General features: G+C 36.4%; 2 protein-coding genes and 1 long non-coding RNA gene across 5 annotated transcripts; 1 reads left to right on the top strand and 2 right to left on the bottom strand.

The window, feature by feature from the left end:
- Positions 1–41: 41 nt before the first annotated feature.
- On the bottom strand, positions 42–7090 carry LOC140983724 (probable receptor-like protein kinase At5g18500). 2 transcript variants are annotated; one of them, XM_073450844.1, is made up of 9 exons: positions 6679–7090; positions 5631–6296; positions 5428–5532; positions 1660–1782; positions 1406–1576; positions 1128–1257; positions 600–812; positions 385–467; positions 42–354 (listed from the first exon to the last, which is right to left on the bottom strand). In XM_073450844.1, the coding sequence occupies exons 2-8, from the start codon at positions 6275–6277 to the stop codon at positions 402–404; spliced, it is 1455 nt and encodes a 484-aa protein (XP_073306945.1). In that variant the 5' UTR covers positions 6278–6296; positions 6679–7090; the 3' UTR covers positions 42–354; positions 385–401. The 2 variants fall into 2 exon arrangements, with proteins under 2 accessions (XP_073306945.1, XP_073306936.1); XM_073450835.1 differs by lacking the exon at positions 42–354 and having other exon boundaries at positions 373–467.
- Positions 7091–9461: 2371 nt separating this feature from the next.
- On the top strand, positions 9462–12423 carry LOC140972444 (uncharacterized). The gene is made up of 3 exons (XM_073434871.1): positions 9462–9912; positions 11070–11163; positions 12205–12423. Exons 1-3 carry the CDS (start codon positions 9596–9598, stop codon positions 12421–12423), a joined length of 630 nt encoding a protein of 209 aa, XP_073290972.1. The 5' UTR covers positions 9462–9595.
- A 4834-nt stretch (positions 12424–17257) lies between these two features.
- Positions 17258–18491, bottom strand: LOC140959540 (uncharacterized). Of its 2 annotated transcripts, none has more exons than XR_012172014.1 (3): positions 18289–18491; positions 17689–17958; positions 17258–17611 (listed from the first exon to the last, which is right to left on the bottom strand). It is a non-coding gene; the product is annotated as an uncharacterized lncRNA (long non-coding RNA). The 2 variants fall into 2 exon arrangements; XR_012172008.1 differs by having other exon boundaries at positions 17263–17611; positions 18304–18491.
- Between the last annotated feature and the right edge of the window lie 46 nt (positions 18492–18537).

Raw genomic sequence — 18537 nt, 5'->3', positions numbered from 1 at the left:
ATCACATTGACAAACAGTAAAAATAGGATTTTGAAAAATCCAAATCCGATGAAATCCTCCCAAATCCTGATCGTCAAACACACTGGAAGTCCTTTTAAAACGGAACTGCACAAATTCTAAGTACAAAGCCCCTTAAAATCCATATTCACAGGCTCAAAGACAAGGAAAAACACTGTGATGCCGGCTAATCCGACCATTGAGGAAGGAATCCTTCGTGATATCGGTATCTTCCAATTTTAATAAATCGCTTTCGTATGTATACTTCTTTTTCTGAGGAAAAAAAAAACACCCTTTAGCTAGTTTATTTATATCTCGAATTCACTTGGCACTCCATGGTTTTCCAGCTATGTACTAATCTACCGTGTACCCGACCTCAACTTGGAATTGTCTCGAGTGTCGTGTCAGAATCTTTGTATTTGCTCTCCATCCGAGGATGGTCTGAAGGATTCCTTCAACTTCTTACGACCCTGAAGCAGAACATGATGAAAAAAGAAGGTTGCAAATGAAACTACTTCTTCTGAAAGACGGATTCTGGTGATTTTCTTGTTTTATATCAAAGAAAAAGGGAGGAAAGAATATTTTGTTGAAACTAAGCAAACCTCTCTTGGTACAGGGTATTCCTCTGACTCGAGCATGCGGACAACTTGACTCATTGGAGGTCTTTGTTCGACATTGGGATCGACACACCTCAAGGCAGTCAAAAGGGCTCGTTTAAAGGCAGATTTAGATGGCCTATTGTTTATATTTGGATCAAGCACCTCCTCAGAACGCTTCGCCCCAACCATCATCTTTATCCAGTCCACCAGATTTTTCTGGTTTGCGAGAAAATGAACAGTGTATTTTACAGAGTGATTATGAAAAGAGAACGAGTTCAATTACGTATCGTATCAACTTATAGATGCAACTAGTCTAAGTCTTGAGAGTTGGGATGTCAGTGAAAAAATAACTTGAAAAAATATTTACAAAATCAGTTGGCATCAGGCTCTGGTTCTAGCATGAATGGGACAGACCATGCATGAATTAAGCGAACGGATAGTTGAATTTCTGTACTAATCTCCTCCACATTCGATACCTGAATCAGTGCTCTGCATAAATTCAAAGATGAATATTTACAAACTAAACTATACCTCAGGCAAAGGTCGACTGTCATCTACTGGTTCCCTTCCAGTTACTGCTTCCAAGAGCAAAACCCCGAAGCTATAAACATCACTCTTTTCATTTAGGAAGCCGCTGCTAGCATATTCTGGGGCTACGTATCTATAAAAGAGAGGCAAATACAAGAGGAGAAGGGGAAACATGAGATTTTTAAGATTACAAAACCAATATCCCCATCTTCTTTAGAAGAGCAAACAATTTACAGACAAGTTCAAGATCGAGACTTGGTAGATCCTGAATCAAAACTCACCCGAAAGTTCCCATAACTCTAGTGATAATATGAGTTTCTCCAGCACCAAGCAACTTGGCAAGGCCAAAATCAGATATTTTTGCATTAAAGTCGTCATCTATCAATATGTTGCTCGACTTAATGTCTCGATGAACCACTTTAGGATCAATCCCTTCGTGTAGGTAAGCTATTCTGCAATAGTCAACTCAGTTTACATTAATAAACAGATGACTTCGGTCACCCAACTATGACAACATAAAGATATGTAAACTCACGCCTTGGCAGTGCCGAGTAGAATTTTCATTCGTCCCTCCCAAGTAAGGTATCCATGCTGGGACATTGCTCCATGGAGCCATTGCTCTAGATTGCCATTTTTTACATACTCGTACACCAATGACCTATAGGTGTAACAAGATAGGAAACAAAGGTAAATAAATACATACTATTGGCCTTTAAGACTTGTACAAGTTCAGAAATCTGCCATAATTGCTCAAATTCTCATTTATTTTAAAGATAAAATACACAAAAATATAAACTTCCTTTTATCTGCAACATGCACAATATGTTGGGGAATTACACCCCCGAAGCGATGCCGACCACGATGATAATATAGTACCCAAAAATTGCGGAATAAAATAACCAACAAGAACACAAAGATTTACGTGGTTCACCCAATATAGGCTACGTCCACGGAGCACTGCAACTTTTATAACAGGAGCAATATTACAACAAGTGTATACACCAATACACTCAATATTTCTCACACTCCCAACCCGACTATACCGAGAAAATAATTTCTCTCACTCACACAAAGAGAATTCCCGCACTCAAGAAAAAATACACTCTTTTTTTTTATTCACTCTCTTTTTATCAAAGCTGAAAAGCTTTTGATTTTTGGATACAATAACTGAAGGAATTGAGCTCTATTTATAACTAATTCCCTCCAGCAACTTTTCAGATTTCCCGATGTGGGATATGTGTGAAAGCAAGTTTTTATATTATTTAATTTAATGTGGGTCCCACCACATTAAATTCTTACCTAACAATTCTCCCACTTGAAGACTTGATTTCAATCATGTCTTCACACCAACAGTGCAGCTCATACCTCCTTTGTTAGTCTAGGAGACCAACTGAAGTAAAACACAACTTCAGTTTTCCAATGATAACAGCCTTCGTGAGCATATCAGCTGGATTCTTGCTTCCAGGAATCTTCTCAAGCTTCAAGACTCCATTCACCCGATCTCTAAGGATCCCCATTCTAAGGATTTGTTTTGCAGTATCCAAATCCTTCAAAGCAAATTCCTTTGATAACTCTTTCTCGAGTCTATCAATTTCCTCCATACAAGCTCCTGCTATCAACATATCATCTACATATATCAGTAGTATGATATAATAATGATCAAGCTTCACATAACAACAGTGATCAGCCTGATACCTCAGAAAACCATCATTATTCATTACACCATCAAACTTCTTGTACCACTGTCTTGAAGCTTGTTTGAGACCATACAAGCTCTTCTGAAGTTTGCACATCATTTTCTCTTTCCCTCGTACTTCAAATCCCTGTGATTGATTTATTTCTTCATCTAGTTTTCCATGAAGAAACCTCGTCTTTACATCTAACTGTTCTAGATGTAAATCTTCTTTTACCATCAATCCAAGTACAGTCCTGATAGTAGTTAACTTTACCACCAGAGAGAAAATATCAGTGTAACCAATGACTTCCTTTTCACCTTTTACAACAAGCATTTCTTTGTACCGCTTGCTACCGTCATGTTTTAACCGGTACTCCCACTTGCTATGTAAACCCTTTTTACCTTCAGGAAGTTCTGACAACTCCCACATGTGATTGGATGACAGTTAATCCATCACATCTTCCATGGCTAACTCCCACTGTTTAAAGGTCTCATAAACATCCGATTTATTTTTCACAAAATAAACCCAAAATTTCCTGCTCGAATCGTCAACAGTAGTGCCATAATATCTTGAGTGATCTCCAAGGGATGTCACAGGAGATGATCCACATATATTAGTATGTGTTAGCTCCAAATCCGCTGGTTTCGGTTCTCTAACCTCTTTTGAAAAGCTCACCTTTATCTGCTTTCCAAAAAATACAGCTTCACACAGCTTGTTTTCAACGATCTTTAATTCCGGTAGCTTTTAGTTTGAAACAAGCATCTTCATTCCCTTCTCACTCGTATCCCCAAGCCTACTATGCCATAGACTTGAATTAGCTCCAGCATCCACAGCCGCTAATTTATTTCTCAAACTGGGAGTCATATAAAGTGTTCCAGTTTTCTTTCCTCGAGCAACAATCCTGGCTCCCTTTTTCACTTTCCAGGAACCATCACCAAAGGTCACCTTATGACCTTCGTTGTCAAGATGTCCCACTGAAATCAGATTGTGTGTCAACTTTGGTACATGCCTTACTTTGTTGATTTTTCAGACAGATCCATTTGTCATCTTCATCCGGATATCACCCATACCAACAATTTCCAAAGGTTTTCCATCAGCCAGGAAAACTTTTCCGTCATCTCCCGCAATGTAATTATCGAATACATCACGATTACCAGTGGTATGAAACGAAGCTCCCGAGTCCATAACCCAAAAATCAACCGGGCTTTCTATGGATAGTAATAGAGCATCATGTACCTCCTCAGTAACAACATTAGCGTTGTTCTTTGTTGATCTGCAATTCTTTTTCAAGTGACCAGTCTCACCACAGCTCCAGCACTTCACATTCTTTTCAAAGTTGCTTTTGTCTTTTCCATTTCTTGACTTGGATCTACCATGTCATTGGTTAAAACTCTTTTCGCCACTTCTGCCCCTTCCTCTATTCTCGATATTTAGAGCAGATCTCAATTATGTTCCTTCACCCAAATCCATCCTGCGAACTTCTTCAGCAAGAATTTGATCTCTGACATCATTGAATTGTAGCTTTCTTTTTCCAACAGAGTTGCTAACCGCTGCCCGCATTGGTTCCCAATTGTCTGGTAAAGACGCCAAAAGAATAAGTGCCCGAATCTCATCATCAAATTTAATTTCAACCGATGTTAGCTGTGAAACAATCGTGTTGAATTCATTGATGTGTTTAGCCACCGATGCATCTTCTCTCATCTTCAAGTTAAATAACTTATTCATGAGATGTACTTTATTATTTGCTGATGGCTTTTCGTACATGTCCGACAAAATGGACATCATCTCCTCCGTTGTTTTTGCCTCCGCCACGTTATGTGCCACGTTTTTCGTTAGGGTCAATCGTATTACACCTAACACTTGTCGGTCAAGAAGCTTCCGGTCATCATCCTCCATCTTTTCCGGCTTCTTTCCAGATAGAGGTTGATGCAACTTCTTGCTATACAAATAATCAATAATTTGTAGTCGTCAGAACGTAAAATCTGTACCGTCGAACTTGTTGATTCCCGATCCCGATCCATCATCTCCGGCCATCACTTCTCTAGCCTTACCAAAAAATTTAAAAAATCTTTTCTAATGTGGAAGATCAGACAAAGCTGCAACCACAGAGCATACTCAGAATTTTTAAAAATTTTCACAACAAGGCTCTGATACCAGTTGTTGGGGAATTACACCCCCGAAGCGATGCCGACAACGATAATAATATAGTACCCAAAAATTGCGGAATAAAATAACCAACAAGAACACAAAGATTTACGTGGTTCACCCAATATAGGCTACGTCCACAGAGCACTGCAACTTTTATAACAGGAGAAATATTACAACAAGTGTATACACCAATACACTCAATATTTCTCACACTCCCAACCCGAGTATACCGAGAAAATAATTTCTCTAACTCACACAAAGAAAATTCCCACACTCAAGAAAAAAATACACTCTTTTTTCTATGCACTCTCTTTTTATCAAAGCTGAAAAGCTTTTGATTTTGGGATACAATAACTAAAGGAATTGAGCTCTATTTATAACTAATTCCCTCCAGCAACTTTTCAGATTTCCCGACGTGAGATATGTGGGGAATCAAGTTTTTATATTATTTAATTTAATGTGGTGTGAAAGAATAATACCTATGAGTACCTTCGATACAATAACCCAAAAGTCGAACCAAATTTTTATGTCGAACATGGCCAATAGCTTCTACTTCCACCCTAAATTCTTTCTCCGCTTGCCCTCTACAATTTAAACATCACATGGTCATCAACGCATAAAGAAAGCACGTATAAGAAATTTTCTCTTACAAAGCTGAATGAAATCCCTGAACCAGACTCACAAATTGTTGAGTAGCCTTTTCACTGCCACAAGATTACCATTGGACAGTTGGCCCCTGTAGACAACTCCGTATCCGCCCGCACCAATGACATTTTCTTTCGAAAACTTATCGGTCGCTATTTCAAGATCCCTTAGCGTAAACCAGTGGCCCCAATCGAGCTGCGAGAGCTCAGGGAGGCCCGCTAGAGGGGATGGTATGGTAATAGGATGGGAAGAAGGCTGGTTTACTGCCAGAAAATCCCTTTTCTCCAAAGATTCAAATGTCATGTCATCCTTCCCCGTGAAAGTAAAGGAACCTGATTGACCAGTACCATCTGCAGTATTTTCCTTCCCATTGATTAAATGAGTTATAAGCTTATCAGAATTCTTTTCATAATTCTTTTCGCCATTGGAGAAGGAATCTCTTTCGGGATCAAAATGGTTAGTTGAAATCTGGTCCATTCTTATCTCTTTGATTTCCTTCGACACATTTGGAATCCGGCTAACTGGAAGTTTATTCCCTGTCCTAAATTTCTTACGCGCTACGAAACACCATAGCAGCAAAAGAACAAGTATAGCAAAGATGAAGAAGAAGATTCCCACTAAAGCCCACACCTTCAGATGAAGGATGTGAGTTTCCTTCGACAACCCGGAATTGAAGGACCCCATTTTCTTGACTTCGAGAGGACTGCCACAAAAAACAAAGATGATCAAGAAACAGAACAACCTTACACAATAGGCGCCATTACTTCCAAGATTATCAACGGTCAACAACATTAGAAAAACAAAATGATCCACTATTCCTTTCAAAAAGAAACCAAAGGAAGAAAAAAAGACCCTCTGTTCTTCAGAAGAATACACATGGTGACTTTAGATGTATACAACTAATCAAGGGAAAAAAACTCGCATCTTTTTTCATGTATAAGATTGAACAACCGCAACCAATTCTAACAGAGGAGAATAAAACAAACAATTATGAACTATTCTCACATGGCTCTTTGATGATCACATCATTTTCACCAAGAAAACACACAAAACAATGGAAAATGCCATAAAGATTCGAACTTCACCTTTGATTTGATGGTATGGAGATATATTAAATATTTGCCTCCTCCCAGTCCTATTTCATCGTTTTATCCAAACTCAAAATCCGATAAATCTGAAATCTTTTTCCAATGCCCATAACCCAATGATCTCAAACAAACACGCTCATAAACTCTATGGGATGGTCTCCTTGATTTTGAATTTTTTTTCTACTATAATGTAATATAATTTCAAGTGGATATAAATATAGATATCATGGTACCATAATTGATACTAATAATGATGAAGGGTCTTGAAGAAGACGAAGAGAATAATTTATTGTATTTCTTGAAATGCTTGAGAAAAAAACTTGTTTTGAAGTTGAAGTAATATCGCAGAAACCACATGGAATTCTGGGAAATACAGAGAACGAGGCGTTGGGTAATAAGAAGGCATGGGCTTTTCAGTGGTTGGTAAGTAAGACCTTATGCTCACCTCAGTTGTTGAAATAATAATAATAATTAATAAGAAAAACAATAATTTTTTTTTAAAAAAAAGTATGAAAATGGACAACTATGATTTTATATTATAGAAAAAATCTCAGCAATCGATATTTAATTATGTAACTAACAAGTGTTAGTATAGGAAACTTTTTTATATATTAGAATTAGAATTTTATTTGTTGAAAATTGAAATGGTATTAAATGACCAAAATAATTACAATTATTAATAGTTTATAAAATTCATCAAACATACCAAACCATTTGAAAGTATTCATTAAAGATCAATTATTGGATTATTTTTGTGATAATAATTTTAAAAGATGTGATACTCAAATATTAATCTATTACATATTATTAACGTATGATAAGAATTGAAAGACAATATCGTGTCTAAGATGTATTCGAATATTTCATTTTATGTCTAACATATGTTCAAGTTGGTGAAGTATGTGAGTGATTGATTAATGATCATGGGTTCAATTCCATTATCAATACTTTATCGGACAAGTTTGTTGTTGCACAGGGCTTGCAAATACGGTTTATCTGACTAATGTGATTTGCAGGTTATTACGTTAGCCAGGGGGTTTACGTTCAGTATACACTGAAAGGCAGCGGCGACAGATTCTGTAGGACTGAGCATTTGCTGCTTTGCCAAAAGTTATAACTGGTGGTAATGGTGCAACTCAAATCTTTTAAATCACACAACAGTTGAAACACCACAGTTCGATCACTCTACCAAGCAGGAACAATTATTGCACCAAACAATCTCTCTCTCAATTATTGCACTCCTTGCCATCAATGAGAATCGAACCCATGACTTTGACTCTGATATCAATTGTAGGATCGAGCGCTTGTCGTTTTACCAAAAGTTAAAGCTAGTGTAATGGTGCAACTCAAATTTTTTAAAACGCATAGCAGCTCAAACATCATGGTTCGATCGCTGTACCAAACAGGGACAATTATTGCACCCAACTGATTCTCATGTCAAAAAAATTGTTATTAATATTATCAAAAATTGATTTAAGTTGATTTTATAGTAGCTAATTAAATAAATTATAACAAAAATATATCATTCTAATAATTTTTGTATGGATATGAAAATGATTGTCCATAACCAATTGGTGATAATTTTATAATGAAATTTAATGCTTTTCTAAATATGGTTTGTTAGTTAATCATGTTGTGTCTGCCTTGTTAACTGTTTTGTTAACTCCTCAATTGAAATGAACTTTGATACAAGAAAAAAGTGACTATATTTTATTATTTTTATTTATTAAAAATAATTTTTTTTTTGATGAAATTGAAAATTCCCAGTTGATTATAAGATCAAATTTAAATTTAATAATTGTTAAAAGAATTTTTTTGGATGTGAAAAAAAAATGAATAGACCAAAAAAAAATTTACCTTGTTTTAGAATTTGATTATTCAAAAAGTTTTCAACTACATAAGATAAATATAAAAATATTGCAACTGCGAGATTGAGTCTTTTTTTACTATCAAAAAATTTAAAATACTTCGCTTATCGGTATCACTAGCTATAATTTCTTGTATAACAAGAATTGGATCCTACATAATATCGTCAAATTTTTTTATATTCGTCGTAAAATATTAAATTATTTTAAGGGACAATTGTATTAAAATCCCTAATACCATTTCAAAGTTTGTGTTCAGTTCCTAGTGTTAAACAAATATATTATCACTCCCTGACAAAATCATTTCATATGTTTCAACTCCCTTTTAAACATCAAATTACCTAATTGACCTCATTTTTAATTAAAATCCATTTTTACCCTTATTTATTTTGTTGAATCCATCTGTATTTGGGATTTTAATACTATTACCCCAATCCCCCATCGGCTTCGTGAGAAGAAATCCCCCATCGGCTTCGTGAGAAAAAATCCCATGGTGGGGGAGTATGTGTGAAACATCATTTACTTGAAGCTCAAAATCTTGAAGACGTCGTGCAGAAAAAATTCATCGAAAGGAAAATAAAGTGAAGGTGAGTTTCTTTCCTCAAACTTTCTCATTTTTTTCGTGAAATTCCAGTTTTTAGGGCGATTGAGTGTTTATCTGTTTCAATTTAATAATTCTCTTATGTTTTTTTATTGTTATTGTGTGTTTTTTTTATTTTTTATATTCATTATTTTTTTGAATTCCACCGATTGAATTTCGAAAATTTAGGGTTTTGTATTATGATTGGTTTTTAGAATAACGTAAAAGCAATACAAGTATCTTGTGGCCTTAATCATACAGCTGCTATATTTGAATACAAAGCAGTGTAATGATGAATGCAGAAATAATTTTTAGATTTCTCGATTAATGCAATTGTATCCTCAATTTTTATGTTTTAGTTCTTGAATGAGAAAGTTGTTAATTTTGTTTAAAAATTTTCTGAAAATTCTTTAAAGTCTTGAAATCTGCATATCAATTACTTTTGTATGTTTTTTGTATTAGGTGCAAAATGGAATATGAAAGTGGGTCTTGCAACCTGTCGTTTTTGGGTAGCTGTAAATGCAAGAAACAGTTGTTTGTGATTTCAATTTTCAGCGGTTGTAGTTTGATGGACATTTTTGAGAGGCTTGGAAAAAAATGTGCTGAGATTACTCCTGAAGCCATGATTCTGCAATACGTAGCCCCCCAACACAAGATGCACGTGACTTTGAACGACGATGATGATGTCCTAAATATGATTCATCTTCATATGTGTATGAAGCTCAGCATGATTGAATTGAGGGCAGAGAGTAAAAACGAACATGTCCGCAACCAAAATATTCGGAGGTAAAATATATTAGATTTATGTCCCTGTTTAGTTTTGATAATTTTTTTATATTTTAATTTATCAAGCATGAAATTGTGCACTAGTTGAGATTATTGTGGTTATATAATTTGTTCTACGTTATGATAATATAAATATGTTTTTTTGCCATGATATGAATTATTTGACAATACTAATATTATTTACATTCCATACTTTGCATTTTTGTATGTTAAGTTATTTTTGTATCTTGCACTTAACAAGTTTATATCATATTGGTAAGGGTTGATGAGGAAGACAGACAGAGAAATAGTGGTAACGAAGCTGATCAAGCCTCTTTGAGCAATACACTAGATGCTTGGATTAATTGCATTGGTGGTGTAGGTCAAACATTCAAAGATGCTGCTGACTTTAGAAGATGTGTTAAAAATTATGTTGTTGCTACAAGGCGTTCATTTTCATACAGAAAGAATGATAGCGAAAAAGTCACTGTTACTTGTACTGAGACTAGTTGTGGATGGAGAATTTATGCTTCTAAATACAAAGCAGACAATATATTTGCGATCCGAAAATGCAATTTAGAGCATACATGTGGTGAGAATAATCTACGTAGTAGAGGACATCCTAGAGCAGATGCAACATGGATAGCTAATGTGGTGAAAGGCAAACTTATAGGAGAGCCCTCTTATCGTCCTTGTACAATTCAAAAAGACTTAAAAAGAGATTATGGTGTAGAGTTAAACTATCGCAATGTGTGGAAGGGCAAGGAGTTAGCGATGCATGATATTCATGGCACAGATAAGGGATGCTATGATAGACTAAGATGGTATTGTCGAGCTGTTAAAGAAACGAATCCTGGAAGTTTTGCTGAGTGTGAGATTGATATCGAAACTAACAAATTTAAACGACTGTTCATTTGTTTGCACGCATGTGTAGTTGGTTTTGTTACTGGTTGTAGACCGTTGATTTTTTTGGACGGGACTCATATAAAGAATAAGTTTAAAGGTTGTATCCTACTTGCTGTGTCGAAGGATGACAATGATGATCTTTTCACAATCGCTTATTCTGTAGTGGACGCGGAGAATGACATTAATTGGGAATGATTTTGTTATCATCTGAGAAGTGTTTTGCTTTCGTATCAAAGCATTCCATTCAATGAGTACACTTTTTTCTCTGACAGACATCCTGGGATTATCAAGGCAGTTAATCTACTATTTACGGGCAGTCACCATGCGTACTGCTTGAGACATTTAGTTGATAATTTTGTGAAAGTGGTACATAATCAATGACTTATTTTTATCTAGACCGTTTTTTTTTTCCATATATAAATAGATGTATTTAATCTGATTTTTTTTTGTAACCATTTTAGGTGTTGCGAAGCTATCCAAAACATAACAAAAAGCATTGGTCCTCGGTATTCAAAAAAGCTGCTTATGCTCCATCTTTGCAGGAGCATGAACAACACATAAAAAATATCCTGGAGTCCATGCCACTTGCTAGGGATTTTATTGTAAATTCTGAACCATAGAGTTGGGCAAATGCATTGTTTCTTGGCAATAGATGGGGTGTTATAGCCGAATGTTGGAATAATTGGGTTAAAGCAGCTCGTTATCTCCTTATCATGGGTATGGTGGACCATATACGAGTGCAGATCATGAACATGATGCACCAACGACGTGAATCAACAGCTACGATGGTTAAAGAATTAAGTCCAAAAAAGGAGAAATCTATTGGTAGTGTATATGTGGAAGCCCGGAAGTTGAGAGTGCACCGGTCTTGTAATTGGAGGTTTGAAGTAGTCGATGGTGAAAAATCATTTGCTATTGACTTGATAGCTATGACCTGTTCATGTAGATATTGGCAAATCACCAAGCTTCCTTGCAAGCATGCTTGCGCTGCTATTGAGTCGAAGTCGATGTCGTTTTATGATTTTTGCTACAAGTATTTCAAAATTGAAATGTACCGCCAAACGTACAGAGGAATTATTAATCACATCCCAACGTTTGACATTAATAAGTCTTATCTTGATGATGGAAATGTAATCAATGCTCCTGATGTGAGGATTCAGCCTGGTCGTAGGAAAACCAAGAGGATACTATCGCAAATCGAATCACGTGTGTCAAAGTGTAGTCGTTGTAATAAGGGAGGACATAACAGACGTAGCTGCAAAGAAGCTATAAACTAGCTATTATTATTTCATGAAAATGGTGTTTCAATGTTTTTATTATTACTAACTATCTTACTATTAGTATCTTTTAATATTCAGTATTTTTGTTTATGATTGACACCTGAAATATTTTTCGAAATTTTAACAGGAAAAAGAGAGTGCTGGAAGGGGAATCAAGCATGTTGATACCAGTGAGAAGTCGTACGCGTTCGAGTGGAAGCATTGGTGGTTTACGCATTATGTGATTGTTTTGTTTTTGAAAATGTGGGGAAAGAGTTGGTTTGGTTTGCCTTACTGTCATGTTGTTTTAGTGCTTGTTGATGTCTTGTATTCTTATATGTTCTTGGAAAAAAAACTTGGGCTTTAGATTGTTGTTTATGTTAATCTTTAAGTTGGAGAATTTATTGTTTTGTTTGTGTTAGGTGTTAAGCACTTCAATATGTATTTATATTTATTGTTATTTGTTTCTGGAAGGTTTGGTGTTTCATTTGTTCATTTTTTAATGTTTTGTTTAAGAGGTGTTTCAAATGGTACATATCAATTTTGAACAGATATTTGAGTACAAAAATTGCTTAATTTGGTATATTATGTGCAAATATGAGTACAAATATTAAATAATTAGGTATATTTTGTGCACAAGAAAACTGTACTCATATTATACCGGAAATACAAAATACATATCCAAATTGAAAGTTGTTTACTATTCAAATTTTATTTAATTAATGTAATATTTAGTCATACATTAATATGAACAGAGATTTGAGTACAAAATTTACTTTCTTGTGTATACTATGTGTAAATTGGAGTACAAATATTAAATAATCGAGTATATTTTGAGCTATAGAAAAAGATATATTTTCGGCCGAAATCGTAGTGTGTCAATTTCAAGGTACATAAATTGTCAGATTGAGTGTATACGTTAAAGAATCGAGAACAATGTACATATGAATTGAGTACCATGACTTGTCAATCCAGCACATCGTAGAGTAGTTCATCTATTCATGCCTAAGATCACCAAGTCATTATCCGATGAAGTTCTTGTAATTTTTTAATTTCAAAGTACATAAAATGCCCGATTGAGTATATAAGTTAAATAATCCAGGATAATTTAACAGTTTATTGAGTACAATATTGTTTCCATCGATAAAGTCAAAATAAAATATTCGCCAGAGTTTATGTGTTGTCAATTTCGAGGTACGTAAAATGTCTAATAGAGTATATAAGTTAAACAATCGAGAACAATTTATACGTTGATTTGAGTACAACAGACGCATGTATTGAGTACAATATACGCATGAGTTGATTACAATGTACATATGTATTGAGTATAGTGTACCCATAAATTGAGTACAATGTTCACATGAATTGAGTACAATGACTTGTCAATCCAGCACAACGTATAGTAGTTCATATCATAATATCAATCAACAACATAAGAATAAATCGCTCAAATCTAGAAAACCGATAATGGTCTCCACAACTCCGCAAATAAAAAATCTAACTACTCTTCGTCGGATCCTAGTTCCAAGTCCTCCATGCCATCGAGTGCGGATCAAACGGCGACGCATAAATGTCATCCGAATACGACTGCGTCCTGGCATGGTGCTCTAGCCGAGCCAATCGTGTGCGTAAATCGTCCATGCAGTCAAAAATGGCCGAGAAAACCTGACGAGTACCTCTCGGCGAGCGCTGTCGCGGCGGCAAATGAATCGGAGGTCCTGCTTGGGCATTTAATGCGGCTTCCTCCGCCACTCGATCTTCGTAGACGCGCTCGTCGGTTGTAGGGGGAGGCACCGGTGGATCACGGGGATGAGGATTGATATGGCGACTCCCGGGGTTACGGTACCAAGCACCCTGCCTGAAAATGAAATACATACCCTGCATGGCCTGGGGTGATAGTATCTGCGTAGAGGTTGGGAGGAGAGAGGTCTCACCCGTGAGATCGACACCATGGGCCGCCAAGATCCGAGAGATGATGATAAGAAAGGGAGCGTATGGCGTTCTATTCTTCTTGGGATCAATGTGGGCGACTGAGCGCATATGGGAGATCATAATCGACGCCACCGGAATAGCTGGAATGGCCCCCAAGCCATTCAACATCTTGTCTATGATATAGAGATCCAAATGGCGGACCTCATTGTTCCCAGCTTTCCTCGGAATGACATTCGCCCCTGTGAAGTAACAGATGAGGCGATCCAGCAGCGGGAGGGACGTCGGGAGGACGCTTGAGCGGGAACCAGTGGGAGATGTGTGGTATTGGAGCCGGCTTCGTGCCTGAGGGATTCGGAATGTTATATCTGACAAGAAAAGGTCCAACTGGTTGAAAACTAGCGGGGTCCGTCATTGGGGACGTTCAATATAGCGGCCAGATAATCGCTAGTCAACGCGATAGTAATCCCCTTGACGTACGTACGGATGTGTTGCATCCCAGTTTTGTCCTTTTCCTCAAAGTTTGCGTAGAATTGCCATACCAAGTCAGGGTAATAAGGCCCGGTGATGTCTAATAGAGGTCCCCAACCAAATTTATCAAACTCTGCTCGGAGTGGCACTTCATGGTCAATTCGTGGATGAATAGAACGTTCCACGATGACGGAGTTCTCATGCAGTGCGGAGTACCACTCGAAATTATCGCGGTTGGTGAACCTAGTGAGATCAATTGCTAATCTTGCGGACCCAGAGGATGATGATGCGCCGCCTCGGGTGCGCTTACTAGTGTGTCGGCGAGGAGGAATGGCGATCGAGGTAGCTAGATTCAAATATGCAACTAATGAAACACAACAAACCCAATTCAGAAACACAATCCAAACCGATACCAAACAAACGAAACAATGCACGAGCCTATTTAACCGCAACGATAATCAACCAAACTTTAATGCAAATCAATCCACAATCGATGTGATCAAGACTCAATTAATATTAATGTAATCCTGTCTACAATCAAATTCCAAAAGCCCTCTACTCGGAGAATAGCACCCAACCACCGAAAACAAATACCCAGTCAATATCCAAACGAACAAGCAATAATCCTAGGGAGTGAGTGTGAAGCCACGCTTACCGGAACTAGAATGAGGTGTTATAGTGCAATGGTGGATGGCGGCCGGCGACGGAAGTAGGGCGGCGTAGCTAGTGGCGGAGGGATATTACGTGAGGCTGCGTGAGTGAAGGAGAATGGGAGTTGAGTAGTGCTCGGTGTTGAAGATGGTGCAACGGAGGCAGCGGCGTGGCCGGAAGCGGCGTGGGGAGGCGTGAGTGAAGGAGAGAAATGATTTGGGAATTTAGGGATTTTAGAAAGGAAATCGCGATTTTGAAATCTGATATCAGCTGGAATTAGAATGCACGGACCCCGTGTCGTGGTCCGTGTATAGGTCCGTGTATTATCGCGAAGTAGAAAATTTTGAAAAGGCTGTACATTCTTGGGAAAACACTGGACACGGACCCCGTGTATCACTCCGTCGTGGGATCCGTGTAGACTCTGGATTTGTCTTCTCTGGTGATAACAGACATGGACCCCGTGTACAGGTCCGTCATTTGGTCCGTGTAGACTCTGTCAAACTATTCTTTTGGCTTTCAAGGCACGGACCCTTACACGGGGTCCGTGTAGAGGTCCGGATAGGCTATGTGATATTCTTCTTACTTTTCCGGTTGTTCCTGACATGGAAATCCAACATATTCATCTATATTTTGGTGAAAGTATATATCATATGTTATGAGGCACAATTCAANATATATACTCAATCAGACATCTTATGGTCTTCGAAATTTGACATAATAATGAATACATATGATATATAATACTTCACCAAGTAAAGTGGAAGGATGGATATCAATTTATAGTACCATCACTTGATGTTTTGTATAAGAACTTCTAAAGCGTACAAGATCACTTCTCTTCTTGCTGTGTTTTCCGGGTGGACGTAGGTTATTTTCAAGGTAAATCCAACATATTCATCTATATTTTGGTGAAAGTATACATCATTTGTTATGAGGCACATTTCACAATAAATCGGGTATACATGTTTTAAAATCAGGTATAAATGTACATTAATCGAGCACTCAAATTCATGTTATACGTCAATTTCATGATTTTCATACATCTTCAATTTCAGTTCTCGATTTATTTACATGTATACCTGATTTTAACAAATTTATACCCGATTTATTGTGAATTGTGCTCTATTATTTGATATATATACTCAATCAGACATCTTATGGTCTTCGAAATTTGACATAATAATGAATACATATGATATATAATACTTCACCAAGTAAAGTGGAAGGATGGATATCAATTTATAGTACCATCACTTGATGTTTTGTATAAGAACTTCTAAAGCGTACAAGATCACTTCTCTTCTTGCTGTGTTTTCCGGGTGGACGTAGGTTATTTTCAAGGTAAATCCAACATATTCATCTATATTTTTGTGAAAGTATACATCATTTGTTATGAGGCATATTTCACAATAAATCGGGTATACATGTTTTAAAATCAGGTATAAATGTACATTAATCGAGCACTCAAATTCATGTTATACGTCAATTTCATGATTTTCATACATCTTCAATTTCAGTTCTCGATTTATTTACTTGTATACCTGATTTTAACAAATTTAAACCCGATTTATTGTGAATTGTGCTCTATTATTTGATATATATACTCAATCAGACATCTTATGGTCTTCGAAATTTGACATAATAACAACTTCGTCGGATAATGACTTGGTGATCCTAGCATGAATAGATGAACTACTCTACGTTGTGCTGGATTGACAAGTCATTGTACTCGATTCATGTGTTCATTGTACTCAATTTAAGCGTACACTGTACTCAATATATATGTACATTGTAATCAATTCATGTGTATATTGTGCTCAATTTGTGTGTACATTGTCCTCGATTTGTTAAATACTATTGTGTGTTTACTAATGTATGACTAAATATTAGATTAGTTAGATATACTCGATTATTTAACATTTGTACTCATAGTTACACATAATATACCCAATAATGCAATTTTTGTACTCAATTTTCTCTTCTAAATTGATATGTACCATTTAAAATACCACGTTAACCAAACTCTGAAAAGTGAACAAATGATACACCAAAATTTCCCAAAAACAAATAAATTTTAACAAAAATAGATTTTGAAGTTCGTAACAGCTAACATAAACACGATAATAATCAATTGGTATGTCTTCATTACATAATTTAAACCAACAATTAAACATAGACTTGAAATGTTCAAACTCCAGTACTACTGTAACTTCTTAACCAACAGAATAGTGAGGAGTAATTAATTACTCAAACTTGTTTTTCAACAATCCATTTTCATCAGATAATATTGTGGCTGCCAAACGTGCTTGATAAGTGTCCATCTTCACATCCTGTGCATAGCTCCAGATCTCATCTGTGTCACGGGCTAGACACTCTAACCACATGCATGCATAGACGCCACAATCGAGGGTTGCACCTTGTTGACGACAAGGTTCTCTTAACACTGGCTCACTTACAAGGTCGAATCCACATAAGTGACGTATGGAACCAGCCAAAAACTTTGTCTGCTACAAACAATACTTTCAAAATTTAATCTTAATTTGTATTTACATAAATTTTGAACATTTCAAAGTAAACTTACATAAACTTTGGCTTTCCCAACTGAGAATGGATCATGCATGGAGTTCCACAGTTTAAATATCCCTTCATCTCTTTTGTAAACCAACGAAAACCAATTCCACCTTTCATTCATAGGGAAAATGATGTATCTGCATCTTCTAAATAATTCTCTAGTCAGTACCTGCAGTCTAGCCATCATGAAAGAGGTCATCAGTGAAAGAAAAGCTACATAATCATCCCGATGTACCATCGATCTTTTTCCATGTTGTTCCAATTTCGTAAGGACTTCTTTCTACACATTCAAAAACACATATACTAATTTATCTTAATATAGTAAAACAAAAACAAAAAAAAACGCAAAACTCGGACTACTACGAACCTGCACTATTGTGTCCATGCAATAAATCTCAAATCTATGCTGCAAACTTTGCTTTTGCATAATTCTCATGTAAACATTAATTATCTCAGACTCAACAGGATCACCAAAAAGGAAATGACATAATATCGGTCCACTTAAACTCATAACCGTATCTTGCCAAACGACAACACTACAAAATAGAAAATTCAATTTCATTAGAAAAATTAGGACACATTATTACGAAAATAAGAAGAAAAAACATACGGAAGATCAACTTACTCCAACTCTTTTCTAGCAAGAAAGTTTGTCACCAATTTTCTCTCTTCATCATCAGCTTCTTCATGTCCACAGAAATCTGATCTACCTTGAAACTCATCCATGGCAACCTTGCCAGGAGTATTTCCTTTCTTCTCAACGTCTATAACTTCCTGTCCAAAAGCGGCGATATATTCAACAATATAACAGAATATCCAAACATCAATAACAACAATAGTACTGAAAAACAGAAAAACT

Source organism: Primulina huaijiensis, chromosome 1 (assembly GCF_012295235.1).
Source record: "Primulina huaijiensis isolate GDHJ02 chromosome 1, ASM1229523v2, whole genome shotgun sequence".
Classification (NCBI taxonomy): domain Eukaryota; kingdom Viridiplantae; phylum Streptophyta; class Magnoliopsida; order Lamiales; family Gesneriaceae; genus Primulina; species Primulina huaijiensis.
The sequence above is the reverse complement of the archived record's forward strand: the minus strand, read 5'-3'. Positions and strand labels throughout refer to the sequence as shown.